Genomic DNA, 14137 nt, shown 5'->3' on the forward strand with positions numbered 1-14137 from the left:
ATAAAATAAGACGACGTCCTTTCTTACGCAAACTGCCTTTCCTTGATTACCTGATAAGATTGTCTTAAATAGGTTACTATAATCAAGTTTGTTGTCTTATCAACTCTTCTCATCTGATTAACTGTCTTCAGTCTCTTTCTCATCGCCGCACTGTTGCACCTCTTTGCTGCACAGAACTTTCTTCTTTCTCTCACCCCTACTCTGTCCAATTTACTAAAGCAAGAGTTAACCAGTACTCTCATTCATTCATACCTTTCTCTGATAAACTCTGGAACTCTCTACCAGTCTCTCTATTTCTATCTTCCAATGACCTGAACTTATACCTTTCAAGGTAGTGATGTCTTGCCGTAAGATTTTGCGTTAGAGACCATATAAGTTTGTGTATAAAACGATAATCAAATCATAAAGAAAGGAAAAAGAAAAAAAACTGGCAAGCTGCTGGAACATGGTAAAAAAAGAAAATCCTTTCATCACTGCCAAGGAATTGAAAGAAGCACACCCCGATGTGTTGCGAAGTGTCATATCTATATATAACACTTGAATAGGTGAAATCATTTCAAATTGTTTAAAGCACACACAAAAAAAAAAAAAAAAAAAATCGCAGCCAGAGAAAAAATGCAAGCTTTTCAAGTTACTTAAAAATTATAGAACATATGTACGTGGTTTTGGCAAACTCTCTTTGGATCTGTACGGGGCCTGGCAACTAAGTGGGCCTTTTTTGTTTACTTTTTGTTGCCCTTGGCAATTTATCCCTCTTACATAAAAAAAAAAAAAAATCTATATAAAACATGTATGACACTTTCACAAAGAGCCAAGCGGACAAGAGACGTTTTTCCCTGAGTTTCCCTCTGTTACAAGGACAATAACATTTTTCAGTACTTTGTATAAATTTACTGATAAAATCATTTTGCTATAATATGTAAATAGCATTTTTACAGAAGGCTATAAAATCTACTGTATTTCTGAAGACTTAATACAACTACATATATATCCATCTTTAAAACTTAGAAAAAAAGAAAAAAAAAATGCTGCAACAAAATTCAGCATGTTGATCCAGGAAAATGGTATCCATACGTTGTACACCCTCCTAGTGTTTGACTTGTACTGTTAAGTATGTAAGGTGCTACATTTAACCTGAAACAGTATTTAGAATGAATTCATTACAGTATACTCAAGACTCTCCTGTGACAAGACACACAGACAACAGAGGCCTTCTACTTCTATTGGTTTTATCTTTTTTTTTTTTTCTTCTTCTTTTACATTGGCATGGATTTTGCAACAAATTTTGAGGTAATCAAGAGCAAACTTCAATGAATAAGAGGGACACTGGACATTGGTATGAACATTGTAAACGTAAGATGAGGAAACATACATATTGCCATTTTTGTGTTGCATCACATTTAACTTGTTCGCTAGAATGTAACATTATGGATGATTGTCACAAAATACTGGCATATTGGCATAAGGGATTCAGTCCCAATAGTCCTCAATTCAATAAATATTTATTCCTCTTAGACTGCAATATTAGTGTTCAGAACACATTGCAGTAAAATAAATAAATAAAATACACGTGTTACAATAAAATTGTTGGGCTGACCATATATTTTTTTCTAGAAATATGATACCTTATACTAAATGTTGTATGAAAAGTCAACTTTTTTTTCTTCATTATTATCCATGATTCAGTGCCATTTCAGTAATATCCCCCTTACAGTACTATAGCACTTCTTGACAAAGATCTACCAACAAACAGAACCAATCACTTAAATTAATTTCACACAACTTGTTGGAAAGCTATCTAATTGTATTTTTTGCCTCTTTGATATGCAACATTTAATCAAATCACAAATCTGACCAAAATAATTTTACAAATACTTTTTCATTTTCTAAGTGAGTGTTGCAGAAATAAATTAGTTATGTAAAAGAATACATAACATTATCACAACCAAATTACCTTAAATGATACAACAACAACTTAAGAATTGTGTATGAGCTGCTTAGCTGTGCGGGCTCTATTCTTCTTTCATCATTACCAAATAAAATTTTCTTATGACTAAGTCTCCTGTAAGACCTGTCTGCTGCTCCAAATAAAACCTCATTAATCAAACCAAGTGCAAGATATTATGTAAAGCAACAAACAAGTACTTCAATGATGAAGTATTCCCTGACAGGTACCGTGCTATGACTCACACCAATGTAATGATCTTTTCAGTCCATTAAATCATCTAACCTATCAAAGCTACCATTTCATAGACAATGGATAATAACTCTGCTTTTAAAACTCTCTTGGCTCCTTTACTTTTTTTCAAAGGGCTTGGTTACCATATTCTTATGCTGTCTCATCACATTATTTCTTTAGGTAATGTTTACCTTTTTGAAAGTAGCTGAGGTAACATATAAGTTAAAGCAAAATCTCTGCTACCATGAGTTTGTTGTAGTATTTTCATCTAACCAGGAAAAAAAATTCTACCAGGAGAAACAAAATGCTTGTATTCCTAAAACACATCTTGTCTTCATTACTAAACTTAATTGTAGCAAAATTCAAATATCAGAATGAATTTTCAATATAAATACAATAAAGTAGTCGGGAATGAGGAATCATTACATCTAAAATATATGGCAACATTTTGAAACCAACAAGATACATCTAATAACATATCCTGGGCACTGCCATCAATGCTGAATGTTGATTTATCAGGAAAAAGAACATTTTAGGTTTAACAGTTACCAGTATCATGAATAGTTTTTAATTTGCAAGATTTAAATCCCTTCCATACACTGAGCAAGACAGGTTGGTGGCAGAAAAACAGGGTAAGTAGATGGCCACTTCAGTGAGTCATAAAAAAATATGAATGTGACCACAAAACAGGCAAACATCAGAGGATTTTGTTTTGGTCTTCTTCTATCAAATTATATTTTTTAATTATCATAGCAAAATACAATGAATGTTATTGTTATCTTACAGTAATGTTTTACAAGATAATTGTCTTTGGTTTTGACTGTCTGCCGTTTTGTAGTGACGACCAAAAAGCTAACAGGTTACTTATTTCATGTAGGTATGTATTTGCAAAAGAACCCTAAATGATATGTCGTATTACAAGTCAGCACTTTGGACTTCAAAGTAATGTATACAATTATGTTATTGCAATGATTCAAAGACATAGTATTTTTAAACTGAACTTACAGACAATGAGAATAAACAATAAATCCTAAATAAAGAATATGATTCTACTAATTAAAGAAAATAATTCTATATCAATATCAACAAAAATACACAACTACTGTAAAGAAGTTCATAAATTCAGACTAGATTATTCTAACTTCATATAACTGAAATATATAAATCATAAAATTCAATAATAAATTTGATCAAGTCTACATATGGATAAGCTGGCTGTTGTTAAGGAAAACAATGTTTGATCTGCTAGAAATTTGGTTCAATACTGCAATAAATTTCTTTAGTTCATCAAAGTAAAATCAAGGAAAATTCATGTGCAACCACCCACTCTGTAATCCATAGAATATTTCTTTAACTTTCATTTGATCACCAACTTAAAAGCCACTGCATAAAATGCACTACGACTGGCTGTCAGCAGAGAGGACAGTGACCCTCCACCGTGGCCTTCCCTCAACAAAGACAAATGAGAAGGAAGAATGAGGAGGGGAACTAAGGAAATGCCACCTGTATTTTTCTTCCTTTAAAGATTAATGGAATTCTGCATACTAGAAAAAAATAACAACCTCTAAAATTGACACAGATAGTGCTGATACTATCAAATATTGGTAGAAACTGGAATGACAAGTTTAAGATCACTTATAGAGTTGTCCAGGTCAAAGCTAAGGAAGCAAAATTTCTTTGGTCCAAGATATAATGCAGCTCTGTATTGTAATTCTCACTACAGCACAACTATCTCCAAAAAATCCCATTGTACATCCCTCATTACCCATATTTATCTATCTGTTCCCATGCACCATTTCAAGTCAAGATATCGAGATACAGTCCACTAACACAAAAATATCAAGAAAAATTTGGGTAAAGCTTTATCTTCATTAGCAATACAACTTTCAAACTTACTGAAAATTAACCTCCACTAATTCAAGTTCATTAACTGAAATATACAACATAAAATCTTTATCCAAAATGTACTTTGTAGATGAGACCTGAGTAAACCAAAGCTACCATATAGAATGATGCTGGGCAGATGCAGAAGGACCCAAACATGAACTGCAAAAATGGTTAAAGGTCTGGTGGAAGAAGGAAGACCCTTTGAAATTTCCATTGCTGCATGTGAGGTAAGACTTGACCAGCCTGTGGCATTCATTTTTAAGAAATCTGGATCAAGAAATTCAGTAAAATAAACTGAATGGTCTTGTTGCAGCACACATACAATACCCATTAAAGCATATGAGCACATGTCTACTTTCGCTCACATTTTCACCACCCGATCTAACCTAATGCATCAAGAGTACAGCTGCTTAATCCCTTTTCTTATCATGTCAGAGCCTAACACTTTGTTGTGTCACCATGGCATTAAATTCAATGTACATAACAATTAGTCTTAGACAGATGTGAGTGGTGCTACTGTAAACAATGATTCTTTGTCAAAAAAATCTTAACAATTCCTAGAATTACTCTGTGATGCTGTTGCCGCATCAATTTAATTCCTAGTTTCCAGAAAATCAGGAACATAAATTAACAAGCACATTGTTGATTACAATAAATTTTCTTTTCCAAAAAGATCTTGAGAACCTCAAATATAAAATTTAAAAAATTTAATCATAAAACAATGATGGTGCAATATATGACAAATTCCATAAAGACATGTATAAATAAATATCTAGTTATAATACACTTTAGTGCATTTAACATATAAGAAACTGGACTGAGTAGGAAACACATGCAAGAAAATGATTACTGAGTGAAGGAAACAGATGGGAACATTCTGTTCCTTGTTTCCTTTTGGTTAAAAGTAAAACCTGCAAATGACAAAGAAAAAACAAGTTTGGCATATATTCAACTGGAGATTAAGCATTTCTGCCAATCCCTCAAACTCTTACATAAACAAACTCATTCCAACTGGTTTTGTGTCATATTTGTTTAAAGTATTCTGTATATTTCTGATGGGTGTGAAACAAAAAAAAAAAAAATAATCATTCTAAAATAATAATAATAATAATAATAATAATAATAATAATAATAATAAAACCAACAACAATAATAATAATAATAAAACCAACAACAGCAACAATAATAATAATAATAACAATAATAATAATAATAATAATAATAATAATAATAATAATAATAATAATAACAATAATGATGATGAAAAGTATTGGACAAATTACATGTCACAACAAACTCAATTTTGTCGCAACAAATGAAATTAATTTACACGATAACATTTACACAACTGAACGCATGACAACACATAATATAAAAAACATCTAACTTGTGTACTCCAAATAAAGATGTGAAATATATCCCTGCTGTCCACTGAGAGGCAGCAATGGTATGGCATGTATTCATGAGTGATATCCAAATGTATGCATCTAATGAGAATTTGTTAACATCTCACCTCAAGGTCGTAATATGTAAAGCAGAACAAGTAACAACGAAAGAGTACATAATTGTCACACTTGCATCTGGTGAAGTTTCTGCTCTTCATACCAAATCCACATGGAGTATGGAAGGTTTCAAGAACTGTAATTATCAGGCACTCTCTTTACCTCAAGGATCATAGGTAAGTGCTTCAAATGCATAAACATGTGTGTGTGTGTGTGTGTGTGTGTGTGTGTGTGTGTGTGTGTGTGTGTGTGTGTGTGTGTGTGTGTGTGTGTGTGTGTGTGTGTGTGTGTGTGTGTGAATCAATTTGAGATCAGATCTTAAAATAGTTTTAAATAGTCGTACTCTAAATAGTTACATTATAAGATGGTTCAGTGTTCCTCGGGGCACTGGTGCAAGGAAATACCCAAAGGAGGGGCTGGCTGCGGCCACACACCTCCCGCAGGAGAACCATCTTTGGTCGACGTGCACGATAGGGACCTTGACGCTTTACCTGCAAGAGGAAACTCATAAATATCTTATGGTATGAGGCTAAGGATAATATTCTGAAACACTTCTGGGCCATATCACACTACATTAAAAGGGCTGTAGTTGAAGCTACATGAGTTTTAGAGCTTTTTTTCCTAGTAGCAGACTAAAAATTTTACACAATAAAAAAAAAAACCCTCTTGAGAACCTTACTAACCATCTTTGTGTCCTTTGAAAATAATTATGGTGAAGAAGTAAAGCATTTCTGAATACAGACCTGATCCTCTCAATACACATTATGTATTTCTTTGGGTTTCAGCAATCAGCTTCAACATTTAGATAAAATAAGGAAATCAACTTGAATATTTAGATACAATGTCTAGACTTACATTATACACCACAGCCATTTCTTAATACCATTTTTTTACATTTAAGGTCTTTTTTTGTATGTGAAATCTCTTCCTCCTATTGTACATGGTCAAATTAAGGGGGCAAATGTAGTGTATTGGGTGCAAGTTAGTGTTTTCTAAATCTCTAGTGAGATATTTTTCAATTTGGACATTGTTATATAAACAACAGCATTTTTGACAATCCACATTATGCACAAAAGTTGCAATTCCTACATTTATGTTGTTTTTAAGACAAAATTTGAAATAACACTAACTTCCTATTATTTTCTGGCAGGTACTGAGGGAGAAAGGAGCAATTTAGCTACAAGATAGTTTCTACACAAAGGTCAAGCAGTCACCTGTTCTACAGCTGTCTCATCAGTGAGGATGGCTTGCATTTGATCCCACATGATGGCAAGAACAAACAGACCAAACAAGATGCTCTCCATACTTAATATAACCGAATGTAATCTGCAAAACAATGAAAATATTTTAACACTGAATACAACAACTGCAACAATATCTTTTTATTCAATCAAAGACAAAAAGAATAAAGCAAGAACAAAATTATAAATAACTTTCCCCATTTCTTAACAAGAACATAATCTGAAAAAAAAAAAATTCAAATTGAAAAATATTTTTACACCAACTTGTTTCACATGAATGGAAGAATAAATCCTACCCATTGTTTCTGGATTACAGCAAAACCTTCACAAGGCATCTTTACCTTCCACATAACCATAAGAGTGCAGATCAGTTTTAGAGAAAACAGAAGCCCAGAAATTCTACCACTCTACCCAAATCTCCTTACTCTCTAACAGTTATGTGAAACAGGTCTTGTGTGACAATCATATGTACAAGGACCTATGTATGGCCTTATCCAAAATTGCAATTTCTTTTTTCAATTCATATGCAGGTCTGGACCAGTGTTAAAAATTCAGAAAAAATTCAATTCCAAATAATATTTTTCTCTAATTATTAGAATATGTTTTTTTACTTAAAGACATACCCTTATTGATAGTTTTAAAATGTTTTAGAGTATAATAATGCTGCACAGATAATAAATGTTTTTCACCTTAAAATATAGGTAATTAAGAAATGGGCACAATTTCAAAAGAATGATGAAACATAGGTCATATACTCACAGTCTGCCTTGCTTCACTATCATATCTTTGGAACACTCAGGACAACTCTTGATCCATGAATACGCAATAAGAGAGACGGCATAAATGGCCATCACTCCCACAAACATCAAGAATTGCAAGAAATACTTTTGGTTCCATTCTCCAACACAATTGTTTATCCTGAAAAACACAGACAATAATGAACACATGAAAATCTGTGAAAAAGAAAAACTGGACATGTGAATTATGGTGCCTTTGAAATTAGTTCACACATAATTTTGTTGTGGAAAACATACTTGGTTCCACAAAAATCAACTCTAAACATTAAGATGTTGTACCCTGAACTACATTTACACTTAACTCCCCTTCAAATATCACTCATAGTCTATCAAATTCCTCTCTAAACTCCTTGTCCATCACTTCACAAACTAACATCTTCCTTTTATCCCAATGATTCACTGTTATATCATTATGTAATTCAAATCCTGTCTCTCTCTCAGCACAGAGCAGAGTGAGAGGGGTGACTGAGACAAGCTGCAACTCTCATACCAGGGACAGTGGTGGTCCATGCGACGGATGCAGCGCTGGCATATGCGACAGTGGTGAGCTCTTGGTGGGCGATACATTTCACATCGAGCACAGACAGTCCAGTCATCATTCTTTTCTCCTCCTTAAGAAGCAAGAGATATTTGTTATGATAGAGAGAGAGAGAGAGAGAGAGAGAGAGAGAGAGAGAGAGAGAGAGAGAGAGAGAGAGAGAGAGAGAGAGAGAGAGAGAGAGAGAGAGAGAGAGAGAGAGAGAGAGAGAGAGAGAGAGAGAGAGAGAGAGAGAGAGAGAGAGAGAGAGAGAGAGAGAGAGAGAGAGAGAGAGGGAGAGAGAGATTCATATAGATGATATTATAAGAAAATATAGTTTTAATTCAAATACAAAAAAATGTCATGGATGGGTTGACTACAATAAAAAGGGCACAGAAGAATAGCTTTTACCTTCCTTCCTGCAGCTAACAGAAAGGAGTTGTATCCTAGAAAGAGAACATGAAAGATAAAATGCCGCAAAGCTTTTAAAATACAGTATGATCGCAGGATTCAAAATTTGGAAGAGAGTACAACACTTCTCTGTCAATCTTGAACTATCCTCCTTGAAAGAAATGCAGAGAAGACAGAACATAAAACAGTCAGCATGGTTTTAGGTTTTATATGTAGTAGAATGTCAAAAACTACATTCACTTAATATCTTGAATACACGCAGGATACAAATGTTTTTCTGTAATTTATAGAAAGTTTTCAGGATGATGGACATTCTGTTTTGGAACACAGTGTAACATAATTGACTCTGTTTAAAGATGAATCCATTGGACCCTGTCAAACTCAAAATTCAAACAAGGTCTACAAGATCTTAAAAACATTAATTCACTTCTTGCCAACAACATAAAATTTAATACAGGTGAATGTCTCGTGAATATGTTCATTAAAACATTAACCCCTTTCTTACTGCAGCCATCCATCCATGTAAACAAAGTGTTCCCCTCACTTACTGAACTGTCTTTGCCTGTGCATGCATGTGCTTCATGCCCAAGCAGAATCATCACTTGCCAAGAGGTATTCCACACTACTGTCAGTTTCACTGTCTCCTATCAATTTTTCAGGATTATAATCCAAATCACACTCATCTGGAGTGTTCCAGTACTATGTGTCCTCACTATCTGTCTCATGGTGATGACAGTCCTCATCACTGGTATCAATTTAGGTAAGAAGCCAAATATTAGTCTCTCTAAGGCAGACAAACAATGTTCTTATGTGGACTATAGGAATAATATTCATATTATTTCTTCTCCTGCATAAAAAAATATTCTCAAACAAAACAATAATGACTGACTTTAGTTTCTATGTGAAAAATTAACTCCAATATTGATTAGCTAGTTGTCTTGTGACACTTGGATAGCTGAAAGTGACGCTTCAAGCATTTGTATATATTTTTGCAGGATGTTGCCACAACATGGAGCCTAATAAAGGCAAAATCTGTACTCAGAGCTTGGTGATACACATGAATTTATTAAAGTGGTACACATTCACTACAGCCAAATGAAGTGGTGCAACAAATATGCTTCCACACGTGGTACGTACGTACCACAAAACAGTCTTATGGTAAGGAAGGGGTTTATTTTAAAAATCAATAAACAAATAAAATAAAATAACTTGCTTCAGTTCCAGTAAATTTTACATGAAAGGAGTAAGTTTCATTCCAACACTCACCAGCATGCATGTCTGAAAAATCCAGCCGACTCTGAGGTAGAGGAACAATGCCCGGATCACTGAACACCGCCCGCACATGTGCCATTATTGTCAAGAAGACAATAACATTGAAGAACACTGCATGCACCGCACCCCACAGGCTGTGGATCATTGGTAGCATCATATAAGTGCACCGAACTCATGAGAAAAAAAAGAAAAAAATACTGATATCATACAGGTAAGCTAATAAGAACATTGGAGATGTGAGATAGGCAAAAATTGACAGGAGTCATAACCTGAAAACTATCCATTTTCGATTGGAATGATGTATAACACCAATCACTTTACTAGAAGTCTCACCAGAAAAATAAGTCACTCCAGAAAATCATTGGTTGAGTGAAACTATAAATTGTCAGATTAACTAAATTGACAACATAATTTCTAACGTGAGTCTTTGTGTTAAACAAGCAGTGGGCTGAGTTGGCATACTGTGGTTCGACTTGGCAATGGGACAAACTGACTAGCAATTGCTAACGGCAGTGTCTGATGGACACAACTTGCAGCCACACTTGTACAAGGACTGGCGAAATTTCTTCCATGAAAACGCCCTGGTACTGAATAACATGGGCAAGGTACCTTACTTTAGAACATCATTTTTATTCAGTCCACATCGGAGTTAAAAAAAAAAAAAGCGTCAGAAATACGGACGTTACCTAAAAAACCCTCATTTCCTTGCATCGTCACAAAATCTCTTACGTCAAACACGAGAGAAAGCTGGAGAGACACAGTCAAGTAACCATCAGTTTTCGGCCTTGTACAGTCACCATGCTGACGGCAGTACCTTGTGGACATAGTCTGTAGCACCACCCAGTTGACGATGACATAGTCCGCGTAGAATATCGCCGCGTAGGTGAGAATTAGGCAAGTTATTCCACAGGGATCGCCTCGGAACACGGGCATGTTGACATCCTCCTTGCCACTCACCACCACCAAGGGATCATTGATATAACCACAAGTGTTATTCTATTATTAAAGAAATAGAACAGTTAAGGACAAAGATAAAACAATAGGAAACGTATAGAAATTTTTTATTCTTTTCCTTCTTTTATTTACATTTTTCATTTTGTCAGCGAGTCCATTAAAATAATGTGCTTTTCTCTCAAGATTATGACAAGATAAGAAAAATAAAGTAGGAAATCTATCAATTTACTCTTCATATTTTTGCTATGTTAAAGGGTCAACGAAAAGAAACTCAAGGATTGGATTTGCTTTGGTAGGGACTCATTCTCTAATGGAAGATTGCTCACTTTATATTATTAGGTATATTGCAGCTGCAGCTCCACCTATCCCACCTGGAGCACACTATTGTTGGGGATTTCTATTACTTCAACTGAAGGGACATGTAGCCGCACCCTTGGCCTTACTGCATGTTCCTCCACGCCCATTGCCCGGTGCTGACCTTACCCAATGACTCAAGAGGCTGGCATGCATCCTCCTTGCCACGACTATATAGATGCATAGACCAAAGATCTCTTCACTCCAGAATTGTCATGGCCAGAAGGTACGGGTGCCACATACCCACAGACTTGTTACCACGTGTTTTCAGCATTGTTTTAAAGAAAAACTACATTTGTATCTATATTAATATATATATATATATATATATATATATATATATATATATATATATATATATATATATATATATATATATATATATATATATATATATATATATATATATATATATATATATATATATATATATATATATATATATATATATATATATATATATATATATATATATATATATATATATATATATATATATATATATATATATATATATATATATATATATATATATATATATATATATATATATATATATATATATATATATATATATTTTTTTTTTTTTTTTTTTTTTTTTTTTTACAGGTGCGAGGTGGAAGAAGGCACTGCGTTGTGGGTGTTGCCTCAGTGGCTTAATGGGAAATTTAGGTCAGAGGTAGAAGTTCTGATACTGGCATTGTTCATCTAATTGGCATGTTGTTATGGTGGGAAAGTATAGGCTATTGTCCTCTCAGCGGCACCTTCCTGTCGTTTTTCTAGATTTTGGTTAATCTTGTACTCACTGTATTATTTTTCCCTTGAGACTCTAGTCTAGTCGATGAGAGAGAGAGAGAGAGAGAGAGAGAGAGAGAGAGAGAGAGAGAGAGAGAGAGAGAGAGAGAATAAAGTCCAGAAAAAGGTGTCAGTCCTCAAATACGTAGTAAAGCCAAAATGGTCATTCAAAATTATAAATAATGTTATGTTATGCTTCTCAGCTTCTTTGTGTGTGTGTGTGTGTGTGTGTGTGTGTGTGTGTGTGTGTGTGTGTGTGTGTGTGTGTGTGTCACTGAATCTTACAGGATTTTTTTTCTTACATAGGTATCCATGAGAACCACATCAATCATTCCTACTGAGACTGATGGAAGTGAGATCAACGGCCTGACTGAGTAACTGACTGACTGACTGACTGACGACTGATTAATTGCCGCTGCCACACTTCCCAGAAAAAAAATGACTGGATGATTAGATTTTATTCAGATGATATTTGAATATATATATATATATATATATATATATATATATATATATATATATATATATATATATATATATATATATATATCACATGTTAAACCAATTTTTTTTTTTTTTTTTTTTGTAATTATGTACTACTGCACTCGCAAAATTCCCTCTAGATTCCAAACATCTGCCAAACTTATTGTCAACATCTTATTATTAGTTCAGCCGATAACGAATCTTATGTTGTTGATGTTGTTTTCATCGTTGTCGTTGTTGTTATTATTGTTGTTGTTGTTGTTGTTGTTGTTGTTGTTGTTGTTGATTTTGTCCTTTTTGCAGTAAGAACAATAGCAGTAACAGCAGCAGCAGTTGTAGCAGCGGCAGTAGTAGTAGTAGTAGTAGTAGTAGTAGTAGTAGTAGTAGTAGTAGTAGTAGTAGTAGTAGTAGTAGAAACAGTAGTAGTAAAGGTAGTACTCGTAGTAATAGCAAGTAGCAGTAACAGAGAGAGAGAGAGAGAGAGAGAGAGAGAGAGAGAGAGAGAGAGAGAGAGAAATTACAGGTGAAATGCCGTCATATGAAGAAATAAGTAAAAAAAAAATATGAATAACCTTGATCCGATGGAAGGGGCAAAGATTATACGAGGAAAACCTTTCTAATCAACATGTCAGATAAGTCATTTCTACCAGGACTTACTTGAGAGAGAGAGAGAGAGAGAGAGAGAGAGAGAGAGAGAGAGAGAGAGAGAGAGAGAGAGAGAGAGAGATTTCCTTTTCGTTTTTCTTTTTTATTTCTCATTCTTTTTTTTTCTTTCTTTCTTAAATTTATTCAGTTTGTATTTTCCTTCGCACTTGTATATTTATGTACTTATTCATTTACTTAATCTCTTAACTTGTTTACTTGTACTGGAATCACACCTCGCATTGTTTATCCTTTGAGATTGTGACGCAATGCAATATTAATCTCTTGAGGGGAAAAAAATATAAACACACAAGCACACATACACACGAGTATAAACCCACACACAGGAAGGAAACATTTCTAGCCTTCTGTTCCCGCGGGAAAAGCTATGACGCAGCTCCTCTTAGCTTCTCTAAAGGAAACATAACCAGGACTGTGAAAAGGAGTATAGATTTATTTACTTTTAGCCTAGCAAGATGTGAATGCTATGGTTCTTAGTGTTGAGTCCTATGATAGCTTTAAAAGATGCGTCAAAGTTTTAGATGATAAAAAGTAGGAAACAGTCAGATATGCTTTACACAAGGACTGCAGTGTGTAGGTCTGATGTGTGGTTTCCTGCAGTTTCCCTTGAGTTCTTGTCTACGGTTTCTCCAGCGAAGGGACGGGTATCTTTGGAACTGCTTGGCTCAGGAGTTGCTTACACACACACACACACACACACACACACACACACACACACACACTGAAGTATGAACAGTCAGACTTACACTCGTTCCTTTATAACAGTGATTCCCAACTGGTGTGCCGCGGCACCAAGGGGTGCCGTGAGATCTTTTGAGGGTGCCGCCAAAATTCAGGGGAAAAAATTGCATTAACTTCACTTGATATGTCTGCTGATTCAACACTGAAAGTCAAATTTGAGAAGAGTGACGTGACACTGGCAGCTTTTTGGCATGGAACATCGGGGGAATATCCTAATTTGGCTAAGAAAGCTATTTCTTTACTTTTGCCTTTCTCCACATCGTATCTGTGTGAGCAGGCATTTTCTGCCATGGCAACAATAAAATCGAAACAAAGAAATAGGCTTCTTTCACTTGAGGATG

At 34.5% G+C, this 14137-nt stretch overlaps 1 protein-coding gene across 1 annotated transcript; it reads right to left on the bottom strand.

Moving 5' to 3' along the window:
• Positions 1–876: 876 nt before the first annotated feature.
• LOC123514835 (palmitoyltransferase ZDHHC3-like) lies at positions 877–10778 on the bottom strand. Its single transcript, XM_045273073.1, has 6 exons — positions 10621–10778; positions 9801–9940; positions 8097–8217; positions 7569–7727; positions 6783–6894; positions 877–6059 (listed from the first exon to the last, which is right to left on the bottom strand). Exons 1-6 carry the CDS (start codon positions 10737–10739, stop codon positions 5913–5915), a joined length of 798 nt encoding a protein of 265 aa, XP_045129008.1. The 5' UTR covers positions 10740–10778; the 3' UTR covers positions 877–5912.
• Positions 10779–14137: the final 3359 nt, after the last annotated feature.

This window comes from Portunus trituberculatus, chromosome 38 (assembly GCF_017591435.1).
Source record: "Portunus trituberculatus isolate SZX2019 chromosome 38, ASM1759143v1, whole genome shotgun sequence".
In the NCBI taxonomy this organism is placed as follows: Eukaryota; Metazoa; Arthropoda; class Malacostraca; order Decapoda; family Portunidae; genus Portunus; species Portunus trituberculatus.